The 15,032-nt window shown below is 42.5% G+C and overlaps 1 protein-coding gene and 1 long non-coding RNA gene across 3 annotated transcripts in view; one reads left to right on the top strand and one right to left on the bottom strand.

Moving 5' to 3' along the window:
- LOC121447505 overlaps positions 1-5,727 on the bottom strand; it is a 179,893-nt gene extending 174,166 nt beyond the window's left edge. The window contains exon 1 of the long non-coding RNA XR_005974185.1: positions 5,572-5,727. This is a non-coding gene — a long non-coding RNA (uncharacterized LOC121447505). The remainder of the gene's footprint in view (positions 1-5,571) is intronic.
- A 278-nt stretch (positions 5,728-6,005) lies between these two features.
- Positions 6,006-15,032, top strand: part of Dock10 (dedicator of cytokinesis 10) — a 253,826-nt gene continuing 244,799 nt past the window's right edge. For both annotated transcript variants that reach the window (XM_041649870.1, XM_041649869.1), the window contains exon 1: positions 6,006-6,197. In XM_041649870.1, the coding sequence (XP_041505804.1) occupies positions 6,075-6,197 (123 nt within the window). In that variant the 5' untranslated portion in view covers positions 6,006-6,074. The remainder of the gene's footprint in view (positions 6,198-15,032) is intronic.

The following is a 15,032-nucleotide window of genomic DNA, read 5'->3' as shown; positions in this document are numbered from 1 at the left end:
AATGCCTTAAGAAGGTGAAGGTGCAGAGTTTTCTCATGTGTGCAAAAACAGAAATAGCCCATTCTGATTTTGCATCATTTTCTACTGTCTTATATTGAACTAAAATCTGTGTCTGCATAACTTTTACTGATGGAGAGGAGAAGACCCCAGGGCATTCACTCCCCAAAAGCCAGACTACAAATTAATAACAAGGTAGGACCGTAAACTCCAAGATATGTTTCTAGTAAACAAACAAAGAAACAAAACCCTTTTTAGTCCATTATGTGAGCTTTGCCTTCTGCAGTAATAGTATCGGAGCACTGCAAAGCATGGGGGCTGGGACAGACACCATAATCTGGCAGAGCTGCATAGTAAAACCACACTACTTTAGTACAATTTGCTTCCAAGGAATGATCTGCTTTCTAAATAGAGTAATGTATACATACCAAGCTTAATACATTTGCTCATAAGCAACCCTGAGGTGCTTGGGTTTATCAGGTGGTTCCAGAACTGGCAAGAATTAATGAACCATTATTAATATCACACATTAAACCATATTTTCTTACAGTAGGTCCTTCTTTGGTTCACCAGTTCCCAAATAATAACACAGAGACGTATTAATTATGGACTGTTGGCTTAGCTTAGCCTTGTCCCCAACTAGCTCTTATAACTTAAATTAGCCCATTTATATTAATCTATATTCTTCCAGGTGGCTGGTTATCTCTCCTCCACACTGTGTGTCTGACTCCCTCTGAGTCTCACTGGCTTAATCTCAAGCACCTCGGATGCTTCCCAAATTCCTCTCTCTACCCAGAAGTCTCAGTCTATCCTCTCCTGGCTAGCCATTGGCCACTCAGCTCTTTATCAAACCTAGTCAGAAGACATCTTAGGCAGAAACACATCTTCACAATGTACAAAAAGATTATCCCACAACATTTTCTTATCGTTTTCTTATTTCCTAGGCAAAGTGGGGGGATAGTACACTATGAAATAGAATCCAGTTAACAAGAGTAATTTCAAAACACCATAAATTCAATTACATGGTTTTTCTTAGTATTTGAAAAGCAAGAAGTGCATGCTTCAAAGTAATTTTTTCCACCTGGTTTACAATTCTGATCAATGATTTTATTACTGCTGTGTTAGCCGTAAACTTTTACTAACCAAATAAAATTCTATTAATTTATCTAACATACCTTTGGATAATTTTCAAGGGAAGTGGCCTGCTTCTTTGGATCCTCCTCCTACCCATGTGCCCACACACACACACACACACACACACACACACACACACACACACTGCCAATTAGAAAATATGAACTTTCCCTTTAATAGGGGGGTTGGAGTAAAGTCTTTATATAATATCATAAAATTATTCGAATTGACACTTGCATACCTATCATACATAGTGCTCTACTTGAAGAGCCATACTGCTAAACTCCCCCTCAGCTTTCTTTTATGTGTGGGGGGAGGGATTTTCTAATGTGGTTGAGGAGTCTGATGAAGACCATGACTATAAGCCATCTGAGGATGGATGGGCACTTTTAAGCTTGCAGGCTACACTCCCTCATTGATGGAGGCTGGGACAGGAGCTCAAACAGGAACCTGGAGGCAGGAGCTGAAGCAGACGCCATGGATTACTACCCAATCCCCAGCTTGTTCAGCTATGTAACCATAGTATGAGGGAAATGTAGTACAGTTTTCATTTCTATAGTTATTACTATGATTTAAAAAATTACCTTGCGTTCATTTGTTATTCACGTGACTAGCAATATTAGCCTTAAACCAAGTCGTGTAAAATGACAAGAGAAAATTATTTTCTTTTTTGAGACCATGTTTCTCTGTAGCTTTGAAGCCCCTCCTGGAACTAGCTGGTGTAGACCAGGTTGCCCTGAACTCACAGAGATCTGTCTGCCTCTGCCTCCCAAATGCTGGGATTAAAGGTGTGTGCCACCACCGCCTGGCTGAAAATTACTGATAATTATATTTTTCTAATTTATAGAGCTTTGGTCTATATCATAGCAGGCAATAAGAGCTTTCTGAACTTTAAGAAAGACAGTGAGGCCTTCAGATAATAAGGAAGAATATATGGAAGGGCATGAAGGAAAGAAGGAAAGGAAAGGGGATGATAGGGGAAGGAAAGGGAGGGAAGGAGGGAAGAAAGAAGGAAGAAAGGGAAACGGACAGGAGAGGGGAAAGGAGGAAAGAAATAAGATGCTATAGGGTGCAAAGAAAGGAAGATACTTTGTTACTGAGAAGATTTTCTTGGAATATAAAATATTGCCATGGGTTTTAAAAGATTAATTTCCCAAATCTTGCCCTCTTCTCTTACCAAAAAATTCCAGTAAAATTTTACAAATTATTTACTTTGTTTGAAATGGAGCTATTGGAAGCAGAAACTTCCCTGAGCTTTGTACGGCTCAAACACCATGACTGGGTTCAGCGCGGGGGTGGGGGGAGGACTTCTATCTAATGGGAGAGCTTGATCTATACCAGCTCAAGTGAAGACAAGAATTATGACTTAACAGAATATGGAAGCAACCCATGCAGTCATCTATGAATCTGGGTTTATTCACAGGGAATTAACTATACACCATGTGCTTTTTTTTCCACTATTCTATATTCTATTAGTTACTTATCCTGTTGGCATGAAAAAATACCCCAACCAAATTGCTTGAAGAAATAACTGACATTGGCTAGCATTTCAAGGGAACCATCCATTACCACGGGGGACGCCATGTCGGAGCTTGAGTCATGTGACATAGGGTCTGACATCAAGAGAGCAGAGAGAGATGGATGCCCGAGCTCAGCTTATTTTTGACTCTTCCATTTAGTCTGAGACCCTTAAGCACAAAGTGAATATTGCTCCTCACAGACAAGCCTAGAGATTTGTTCCCATGGTGATTCCAAATCCCATCAAACTCACAATCAAGACTGACCATCACATACAGTCTCTTAAGTCTTTAAAAATTCACTTATTTGAAAGATATAAAAGCATAATGATTATGCCCCTACAATGGTATTTTTAAAAATAAAAGGGGTTGGGGAGGGGACAGGAGAGATGGTTCACCCCTTGAGAGCACTGACTTATCCTTCAAGGGACAGAGTATGTTTCTTATCACCCACATGGCACCAAACAACCATCTGTAACTCTAGTCCAGGATATCTGACTCCAGCTTCTGGACTCCAAGGGCACCAGGGACACATGTATTACATACATATATACATACATATAACATGTGGGCAAAACACCCACAAACATACGATAAAATAATAATAAATTAGTGACAGGAAAAAAGTTAGGATGTAAAATGCAGACTGAAGCCAAGTGATGTGTTTTTCCCTTTCCTTTTCTTTTCTTTTTTTAAAGAAACATGATAGGAAAAAGATAAAGTTCAAGGCAGAAATATGATCCAAAACTTAACCTATAGATTTGTCTTTACAAAGCATCACAACCAAATCTTTTCAGAAAACTGTGAAATGGTGTGGGAAGTCTTTCTTATATGTGTTACTTTGATTCATTAATGAATAAAGACGCTAGCTTGGCCTGTGATAGGGCAGAGTTGAGCTAGGTAGGGGAAACTAAACTGAATGCTGGGAGAAAGAAGGTGGAGTCGAAAGACACCATGCAGCTGCCAGAAGGGAAAGACACGAGTTGCCAGCTAGGACCTTGCTAGTAGACCATGAGCCTTATGGTAAAATATAAAATAATGTTAATGGGTTAATTCTAGATGTAAGAGCCAGCTAGCAATATGCTTAAGCTATTGGCCAAACAATTTAATATATTTCTCTGTGATTATTTCAGGACACTGGGCAGCCGGGAAACAAACAAGCAGCCTCCAAGAACAGAGAAAGAGTGGACCAGCAAGACTCAGAGAGCCCCGGTCAGTAAGCCTAAAAGCAGTCTTCCCCAGCAGAGAATGGGTGTGTCTTCACTGCAAGGTGTGTGCATCCACCGAGGGACAATCCATTCTCTCTGTCTCCTTTCCCCCAGATGCAGAAGGCACCTTTACTAAAGCCTATGTGACTGATGCCTATGAGACTCCAGCTGGGACGTTGCTATAGAAATCTGGTGAGATATCTGGTGAGATGCTGTGCCTACATGTAATGCCCATGGCTGGTGTCTGCTGTCACCGCTGCATGCACCTGTCTTTTCTGTTGATTAATGCCATCAACATCATAGGGACATGGGTGGAGCAGCCGCTTGTTCACAAATCCTTCCATACCAGTGGACGGCTTGTGGTGGCCTCCCAAAGCTGGAGAGGGCCAGTGAAACTACTAGTGATCTTCTGACACGTGATGCAGCTGAACACTGGGTTGCATGGGCTATTCGGTGTATTGTCCAACTCAACTTTTACATTCGACTTGACACAAGCTAGAGTTACCTGGAAAGAAGGAATCTCAGTTGAATTGCCGCTATCAGATTGCTCTGTAGCCTTATCTGTGAGAGATTGTCTTGATTAATGATTAATGTGGGCAGGCCCCGTCCAGCGTGGGTAGCACTATCACTAAGCAGATGGCCGTTGACTCAGTTAGATAAAGGGAGCTGAAAGCAAGCTACCTAATGAGCCATACTCACTGTGGTGTCTGATCTAGATTCCTGCTCCCAAGTTTCTGCTTTGGGTTCCTGTCCGAATTGCCTTAGGTAACAGGACCAGGAAGTATAAGCAAAACAAACCTGTCCTCCTTACAGTGCTTTTCGCCAGAATATTTCAACAGAGCCAAGTAAGTTCAAACCTGAATTGTTGCTGTGCCCAAGATACTCAGGGATGTATGTTCTGTTTCTATAGCCTTTGCCACTGCACCAGACTTTCTGAGCCTTTGAGAATCACTCATAACCGTGAGTTATTCAGTGCCTACTACCGGCCAGGCGGTATTCTAAAACTAGGGGAAATAGTTGTGAGCAGTTTGTCAAATGTTAAGACAGAGTCAAACCGTGTGTAGCCCAGGCTTGACTCAAAGGGAGACTGTCAGCCTGCTAACTACATGACAATTATGAGCCACACCATAAGCTAATAATAATAATAATAATGACTTTAAAAAATACAGAGGACTCTGATCCACAAAAACCAAACCAAACAAACAAAAACAACAACAACAAAAACATTTTTATAATCCAGAGGGCCCATCAGCTCTCCCAGGAGCCATTCTTTCTCACCCACCCACACTGGGCAGAGAATCACCCTGCATGTGACTCCAGATCAGAAACGTAGAATCCTTTAATCAGATAGCTCGAGTCAGGATAAGCGGGCATTTGTTAAGAAGGCTGAAACATAAACTAAAATGCACCCACTACGCTGGACACACTCTACCGAGGTACCTGTCGAGGCAGTTCTTACTCATCCTAATTCCCTCCTGAAATCCCTTACATTCCTTAGATACACACTAGATTTTAATTCAAATTAGCGTGCAAAGTTAGGCGTCTCTTGGTAAATCACCCTCTCCAGTCTCATTTCCAGAGCAGTATATCTGGTATAGAAGGGAAACGTGGTGGCAGGTGTGAATTAATACAGACTGTCCCAAGACCAAGCAAGGACTCTGGGTCCAGAAAGACTTCAAAGCACCAGACGGATCCCTAATAAACCTCTAACCCACCTCCAAAGGTGCACGGGGACCTGAGTTCCACCCTTGTCCATTTCCTAGCCTCAGAGTGCAGATCTGCCCTCCAAAACACCAGATCCCCAATCCTCCAAGCGCATCATTATTAAGAGTAGGGCGGTGGGCAGGTCCCTCCCGGAGCCAGCAGCCTCATCCCGGGGTCAGTACAGAGTCCTGGGTGGGTGGCGCGGGTGGAGCCACCCCACGCGCGTCCCGCGGCTCTCGCTGCAGATGCGCCTTAGCCGGGCCGAGTTGGCCCCGCGGCTAGAGCGCGCAGAGTTTGCAAAGTCGCCACGGAGCTCGAGCGGGAGCGAAGGGGGTGGGCAGAGTGGGGGTGCGCGCGAGAAAAACCCGCCTCTTGTGAGTTGAGCGGGGAAGAGGGGGGGAAAGGCTCCGAGTTCCGCTTCCTGATCGGCGGGTGGGTAGAACAGGCTGGCGCGGCCAGGGGACCGGCGGGACACACTCTCTCCGGGCCCGAGGTGACAGCAGCACGGCCCGCCATGGCCGGCGAGCGGACCCGCAGGTTCACCCGGAGCCTGCTGAGACCCGGGCAGGCGGCTGAGCTCCGACACAGCGCCGCGTCCGCCGCCGCGGTGGCCGTCAGCAACCGGCAGCTGCAACGGGTGAGTGCCGCGCGTCCTTCGCGCCACAGCAGGGCTTGCCAGGGGATCCCAGGCAGGCCTCCAGCCCTGTGAGTCCCAGCTTGGAGCTAGCGGGTCCTCCACCCCCTCCCCCCCGCACTCTCTCCCTCGCCACCTCTTAGAGCAACCCAGGAGTCACCTCCGCCAGGCAATGTCACCAAAGAATTAAGGACCAGAGGCGCATTTGGGGACTTTAAGGGACATGAGACGCTTAGATGAGCAGCTGCGTGGGAGAGGATGTGCCCACATTTTAAGGAGGGTGGAGGAGGAGGGAATGCATCCACACTGACTCAAGGTGACAAGGGTGACAGGGACCTGAGACTGGGGGGGGGGGCGGTACAGGGGTGGTATTGAAGATCTACATGGATGGAACCTGTAGATCCACAAGTCCGCGCGCCCCTATCATCCCTGTGGAACCTGGGAAAGATGCAGAGTGAGCTCCTCAGCTGGACTAAACTGCAGCCCCCACCATATATCTAGCGCCAAAACGAATGCAGTTCCCACAGCCCTGGCTCCACAGGCCGAAACCCCACAAGCTACTTTATACTGTTGGAGCAAGAGCTGGGGAGACAGGATGGAGGGGACGTGGGTTATTAAGTAGCCGGTGGCTCCTGGTGTTTTTTTGAAGCGGTTTCATGGGGTTCTCCCTCCAGAAGGCTCCACTGGTTACTTCCTTGTCTAAATGTCTTCTAAGTGTTGGGTGATTTCCGCGGGAAGTCCCTAGGGCAAGCAACCAACATCAGATGCCCAAATCATAGCCATGCATCTCCAGATATTCATAAATTCCAGTAGGTGTCACACTATAGGATGGAAGTAGCAAGCCGGGAGCGCACATCAATGGTGGTGGAAAACGGAAGCAGTAGGAGCAGCCTTCTAGCAAGAGTGGGGCTCTACCATGGAGCTCTTGGCCTGACTTTGTTGGACCTGAATCCTCGTTGTGGGTTTCATTTTCCTTTTTGCCAGTAAATACCATTAGGAATTAAACAGCTCTTTTTAAGAGTGTCAAAGAGAAAGTGTTTCTTTTGCCAGTCACCAAAGAGGAGGGAGCCAAAGCTGGTCAGAGCCAGTTCCCACAGCCAGAACCCTTCTCTAAAGCCAGAGGTCGGGAAGTTGAACAGAGCGGAAGCAAATTGCCTGGCAGAGACCAGAGCATCAGATGCCCAAAGGATGGGGGTGGGGGAAAGCCTGGGGTGTGAAAAGAACTGGTGGCCAGGCTGTCTTCTATTTCCCTTCTTTCTCTCGCCACTGGCTGCAATCTGCAGCTACCACAGACTGTTAGCCAATCCCTTGACAGTGCCAGTCTGTGGTTTTGATATCAGCATGCACAGTTTTAGGGAAGAACAGAAACTGTCAAAAACGGTCCATTCTGAGAAGTAAGAAAATCACACACACACACACACACACACACACACACACACACACACACACACACCAGTCATTTTTACTTTTAAAGCATTGGTTCTTAAACTTTAGTTCGCGACCCCTTTGGGGGTTTGAATGACTCTTCCACAGGGGTTGCCTAAGACCATCAGAAAACACAAATGTTTACGTTACGGTCATCACAGCAGCAAAATGGCAGTTATGAAGTAGCAAGGAAAATAATTTTATGACTGGGGGCCCCAACAACATGAGGAACTGTATTAAAGGGTGGCAATATTTTAATATTTAATTTAGCATTTAATAGGAAGGTTGAAAACTACTTTTTTTAAAAGGTTGCTCGGGGTTGTGCCTTTGTTATTCTTTGCAGTTAGTTTATTTTAGGAAATCTTAGCAATAATATGACAGAAGTTTAGCAGTGATGGCGTCCAAATATCTTCAGCAGCATGGCATCTTTTAACCTGTGATTTTCTTTTTAAGTTCTCATAATGTTTCTGTGACAATGGAATTTCCATAAATAATATGTGTCCTAGACACACACACACACACGCACACACACACAGATCCCTTTCCCCAAGTTTATCTTGCATTTGAAATCCTAATGAGATTTTGTCAAAATGAATGAGCACAGTGTCCTTCAGGGCAGTGAGAAGGGCCAGGGCCGCTTCACTGGTGCAGGTGCCTTCCTGGCTTCAGCACCTTGGCCAACACTCCAGAACCACTTCTTGCCAAGACATTTCAAGGGATCCCCCACATCGTGGCAGGCAGTGCTGCCCGGTGATTTTGGCAGGAAGGCATGCTCTCTGCTTCCTTCCCATCACCTGTCTTGGAGGGAAGCAGGAAAGGTTGGGCTCTTTGAGCTAGCCCTCACACTCAATGGGACCCGTGGTGACACTGCACTCTTAAGGGACCTCTAACCTCAGGACGGGCCTACATGGTATGTGCTCATCATAGGCTTGTATTGATTCAGCTTCTACGACTTCTGTGTTTCTGTTTCTCCATGCTCTCAAAGCCTGTTTGTCCAAGGGGAAAATGGGAGCGTGGGGAAATAGTACAGTCTCTCTGCTGCCGCAAGCTGTCCTCTGTTATATTGGAGGGACGCTAGGGATTATATAATAATTCTAAGTTAATAGTGTTTATTTTTTTTTGGAAGGCCCTTCAGAATGTTGCAGAGAGTGTTGTGAGTCTTGGCTTGTGCTCCAGCTAATAGCGATAGATGGAAGGGTCAGATGAACGACATCTGAGAATGAGATGAATTCTTTGAAAATACATTTGGAGCGTGAAGAGCAGAGATCAAGGGAAGCTGACTGAAGGCCATGACCAAGGTCAGCTTTTGACAGCAACTGCCACAGGAAGTACAATGGATGCCAGAGGAAATTCAACTTCAGTGTTATCCAAACCACTGAATTAGACTTACATGTGTACATGGAGACTCTTGACTTGGAACTAACACATTTTGCTTCTTTGTGAGAACTATTTTGAACAAAGACATCATCTCTTTCATTTCCGTAATTTCTTTTTAGGAAATTAATAGCTAATAACTTATTTTGTGGCCAAATCCTAATATTGTCAAGTTTAAACTATCCCCCCAAATTGCTCTGTCTGTTGTCTTGTAAGTAAGCTTTTCTAGTGTAGAATTTCAGATCTAATATAATTGGAAATTGTAAACAGAGGCTGCTTTTTGTTTACCGGCCACCTAGACCTGAATAATCATATAAAACTTTATTAAGTACAATACTGTTTGGCCTATGGCTCAGGCGTATTTCTAGCCAGCTCTTACAATAAATTTATATTAGTCTATGTATTTCCATGTGACCTGGTGTTATCTCATTTTCTACATGTCTTGTTTTTTCAGCAGCTGGCTTGCATCTCTCTCTCCTTCGGCAGCTACAGGACATCTCCCTGACTTCATCTTCTTTCTCCCTGCATTTAGTTTAGTTTTCCTACCTAGCTCTATTCTCCCCTGCCATAGGCCAAAACAGCTTCTTTATTAACCAATGGTAATAAGATATATTCATAGCATAGGAAGGGGAATCTCACATCAGAAAATATGTCTCCTATGTTAGGACTTGAGCATTTTATCACCATGGTTCAACACACATATACGTGCCAAGTTAGTTTTAAAGTGATATTGATACTAGTTTGAAATTCTTTCTTGGTAAAAATCTTTTCTTCAAAATTAATGGAGGGTATATGTACTTTTTCATGAATTGGCTTATATATGCAACTTTTTACTGTTAATTAAAATATAAATTTAAGATATGTATACCTTTCTGCATGTATGTTTGGTTGTATTGAAAACAAGCACCCTTAAGAAGAATAAGTAATTCTGATGCAGTACCACACCAGATCTGTAATGTGTTTATTGAAGGTTGTCAGAATGATGAGAGGCTTTGGGCAACAGAGAAAACATCAAATGGCAGCAATTACATAAGCAGGTGGATGGTAAACAAAGGACTAAATAACCATTTGGTCAATTGGTGCCTACACTGGAGCCCATTAGTTTATTTGTGTGTGCAGTTTAATACAGTTATGATAATTTTTGTTACCCAGAACATCTTCTGTAGCTCATTCTTAATTGTATATAATTTGTTATTAACATTTTTAAAGAGGAAACAGCCTGTCAGAAGTGTTTGCAGTTAGCCATGATTTTCCTAGGCCTATCCACTCAAGAAGCATAAGGGGTAAAGAGAAGGAAGTGCTTTTCTGGTAATCACAAGAACCCCATCTGCTTGCTTTGATGTCTTCTAAGTGTGGTGTCTCCTTACAATACCACCTTTGACATTTTTGGGAGTACTGAATAAACAGAAGCTTTGACCTCCCAAGAGACCTAAAGAAGGAATGAGCATCTAATGTGTTTGCATGAGGAATTCCTAGAAGGAAAAATGTCCTCCCTCTGAACTTTATGACATTTAAATAGTGGAGAGTAGGAGGGATTTTTTTTAATTGAGTGGGGGAGTCTGGAATTTCTGAAAAATTAAGCCAGAAGGAAGTGGAAAAATGTACAAAGTGCATCGAATAAAAACAAAGCGGTTATTTTACTGTGAGCGTCCTGCATTAAAAGCAATATGCAATATGCCTGCTAGTTGGGCATCTAAGGCACACAGACCTTTAAAAAGAAAGATTGGTTGACTCACTTATGATTTTCATGTGTATGTGGGTGAGACTGCATGAGTTGATGCATACCACATGTGTGTAAGGGCCCCATAGAAACTTGAAGAGGGTGCATGATCCCTTGGAACTATAGTCACAGGTGGTTGCAAGCTGCAATTAGGGTGCTGGGAACCAACACCCAATCCTGGTCCTCTGCAAGAGTATCAAGTGCTTTTAAACACTGAACCATCTCTCTAGCCCCAACATTTTTCTTGTAACAAGACTCTTTATGATAAGCAGAATTGTTTTGACAGCAATCACTCTTGTTTCAATATGAGTAAATTCCCTTGACGTCTCTGCTTGGTGAGGAAGTCAATATAAACTTTTCAAGATCAAGTCCAAATGAATCTGTTATGCCAGCTAACACTTAGGAATTCTCAAAGGCATTTCCAGTTACTTTCCCAAGTGACTTCTAGAAGACTTTTAGAAGGTTGAACAATGAAACACAGTCAACTTATAGGATTTGAAGCTTTCCCCATCCCATGTTTAACCATCATGAAGACTTGATCATCTTAGACCTTTTATTCACTGTGACAAAAACAGCTTACATAAAGAACTTTAGAGAGTAAGGAATGTTTGGTTGGTTCGTGGTTTCAGAAGAGTCAGTCCCTCATGGATGGTGGGAGGGTATGCTGGGCCAGAGCAGTTCACGTTATAATATGGTGGCTAGAAGACAATGATGAAATAGCAAGAAGCCAGAGGAGAAAACAGTTCCCAAACCATGCACACAGAGACACACCTCTTGAGAGACCCACTTCATACTCCTTAAGTATCTCATCATAGCATGAGACCATCCGGGGATTGATCTAGAACCCTCACAGTCTAACTCTCTGTGGAAACACCCCCATACACACACCAGAATGATGACTTTCTAATTTTTAGTCAGTTAAAGTTGATAATCAAGAAAAAGGAGAATTATAACTGCATTAAGCACTAAACCAGTTGTTAAGAACCTATGAGTACCTGACACAATATTAAATCTTATAAGTTAATTCTCAGAACCATTCTATAGGGAAGTTACTGTTGCAAGTTCCAGAGAGAAGGCCATTAAGATTCCAAGGGTTACATATATCCTGGGGATGTAAACTAATGTAGCCACTCAGGATATCAGTCTGTAGGTTTTCCAGGTCTAGAGATAGATCTACCAAATGACCCAGACATAGCCTATAGATCCATTTACACATCAATGCTCATTGCTACTCTATTTGTAATAACTCTAAAATGGAATCTACCTAAATGTCCATCAGCTGATGAATGGATGATGAAATTGTAATATAAATTTACAATGAAATATTATTTAACTATAAAGAAAAATTAAATTGTAAAGTTTGAAGGTTAATTTATAGAACTGGAAAAAATTATACTGAGTGTAGTCAGCTACATCCCAAAAGATAAATAGTGCATGTTCTTTCTCATATGAGAAATCTTCACATCTTTTGCTTTGTGTATTTAATATGAAGCTTATATAGAGGCTAGGAAAATAGAAATTGCCATTGACAGGGGCAATGCATTATGGAATGGAACATGATAGAATAAAACTGAAATGTAAGTGGATCAGGGAATACTGAGAGTTCAAGAACTCAAACAGGTACTGAAAGGAAGTGTATGGAGAGCCAATGAGTCAGGGAAAAGATTTTTAACAAGATGAAGCTAGCATAAAGAAACTTCTTGGGAACCTATGAGTTCGCAATCCATGGATTTTTTTTTTGTTTGTTTGTTTTGTTTGTTTGTTTTAAAAGAGGCCATGGATTTAAAAGAAAGCAGGAGGGGTATATGAAGTGGTTTGAAGAGAGGAAATGGACTATTGAAAAGACGTGATTATAATCTCAAAAAAATAGAATAAATAATTTTTTAAAAAGAGAGATAAAAAGAATGCAAGGGTTAAACATATTGCTCAAGTCTGAGCTACTGATATGATACACTTCCTGCCTCCTGAATAGTAAATATACAAGGTTTCTCTTCCAACAAACCTCTAACAATTTTTCAGTTTGGTGCCTGCTACAGTAGAACCTCTAATTACCGAGCATGCAAAGCTAACATTGCTTGTTTTTGCCTTCTGTTGTACCCAAGCTGCTGCTAGCTCACCTAAGGAACAGGAAATAACTCTTCCCACTCATGTTTCACAGAAGCTGCCAGCATTCACATCATTGCTCCTGTGAAGTCTATAGCAGCAGCAGAACTGTTCCACGTTCCTTTATAATAATAGACCCCTTAGAAACAAGTGAATGCTCAGGTGCTAAAGCTACAAAAACATGAACTTACTCAGCCATCCTCATCATGTCTATCTGGCAAAGCCTCAAGTGTATCTCAGAAACAATGGGCTTGATCTTTCTCACACCGCCTTCCTGGACTTCCATTTTATAACCCCTATCTATGTTTGTGCATCCTGAAGCCTATTTTCCACTTCTCTAAGTTATACCACGATTTTTGTCTCCACATATTCTCTCATCCAAAAGAGCACATTTAAAGCAAATAAAAAGACAATCAACTTAACTATCCTAAGAGTGGTAAAGACAGCAGTAGCAAGAATAAAAAACAATATTAGGAAAATTAGACACAGTCAGATGTGGGTCATTGCAATCAAATCAGTATAACCATTAAGTCTGGTAACTTAGCTAAAAGTTCTTCCTGTGGTCATTTGGAAAAGAAAATGCCATGAGATTTCAGAGGTTCATAAGATCAAAAAGTTTGTCTGCTCTGACCTCTAATGACACCGCAGAGACAATTTCTCATTGTTTTTCATGGAGGAAAGTACAACAATTATGGACCCTTGCCATTTAAGAGCATCTCACTGGGACCAGGAGCATTGGCATCAGTTCGGAGCTAATTATTAATGCAGTTCCCCAGGACTCACACCACATATACGAAGGATGCATTTTAGTAAAACACTCCATTTATCCTAACATTTGAAAGACACATCATAAGTCATTATTTTGGGAACACCATCAGGTTAAGCTAGTTGTATGAACGTCCAGTACCACATGGTTGACAACGCAACTCTGAACATTTTGCTTACGACAGAGACAAAATTTAAATTACTTATGAGTCAAATACAGCACAGTGGTTGTTAATGGCTTTAGGGAAACCTCTTGCTTACTTATGCCACATTGCCTTCTCCACTTCACTGTAGTATTAGCTTCATTTAAGTTTTCAGGTTGAAAAAAGAAAACAATAACATACTCTAATAATGCTGGTTCAAATCAGAAAATGTCCTCACCCTGGCTTATTGAGTGGTAGTTGACAAGGTAAAGATGGGACAAGGTGAGGCAATCACTCCTCATATCTGAGAACGTTAAATAACCTAACCTGTGTGTTATGGATTGAATATCTGTAACCATGCCCACTCCTCAGATCCTTGTATTGACTCTTTGTTTCGTTTTGTTTTGTTTTTTTGAGACAGGGTTTCTCTGTAGCTTTGGAGCCTGTCCTAGAACTACCTCTTGTAGACCAGGCTAGCCTCGAACTCACAGAAATCCGCCTGCCTCAGCCTCCCAAGTACTGGGATTAAAGGCATGTACCACCACCACCCGGCTCTGGATTGGCATTTTAACTTACCCTTGGAATCTGGAGATGGCACCATTGGATTACACTTTGAGGTAAATTGTGTCATGAGAATAGAAGTTTTATGGAAGTGATCATGGTTTTTAAAAATGAGAGAAAGATCTCCTTCCCTCTACTACAGTAAGGTTTCCTGCCTTCAAATTTATAGTCCCATGATCTTGACTTTGCAGGCTCCATAGCTGTATGAACCAAATATCTGTTGTTTAAGCTGCCTGTGTTGTTACAGTAGCATGACCTGGTTCATACAGCAGGCTGCTATGATGACACCTTTTGGTTTTATATAACCTAATTTTGCTTCTCTCTTTTGAGCCTCAGGTTCTGGGTCTGTGATCATAGGCTGCCATGATAGTGCACACCTTTAACACCAGCACTTAGGAGGCAGAGGCAGTAGGGTTTTTATGAGTTCAAGACCAGTAAGTTCCAAGACAGTCAGGGCTATATAGAGAAACCTTATTTCAAAAATCAAAAAAAGAAAAGAAAGAAAGAAAAATAAAAGATCACATGATTTGGCCCTTGCCTTTGTAGTTCCTCTGCTTCCGAGTTCCGAGAATTCTCCAGAATCCTCATTCACAGATTTGACCTGCTGAGGAAGGCCATCCTGGACATCAAATGGAAGTTTCCCATCAACCTCTCTAAGGTCCATAGCTCTGCTCTGTTTATTTCAAAGCTCACACCACTATCTACTGTGGCCTTGGGCTTATCTGTAGCAATTTGTTTATACTCTGC

This window comes from Microtus oregoni, unplaced genomic scaffold (assembly GCF_018167655.1).
Source record: "Microtus oregoni isolate MIOR12 unplaced genomic scaffold, Mior012 000004F_ref0000308, whole genome shotgun sequence".
Taxonomy (NCBI): domain Eukaryota; kingdom Metazoa; phylum Chordata; class Mammalia; order Rodentia; family Cricetidae; genus Microtus; species Microtus oregoni.
The sequence above is the reverse complement of the archived record's forward strand: the minus strand, read 5'-3'. Positions and strand labels throughout refer to the sequence as shown.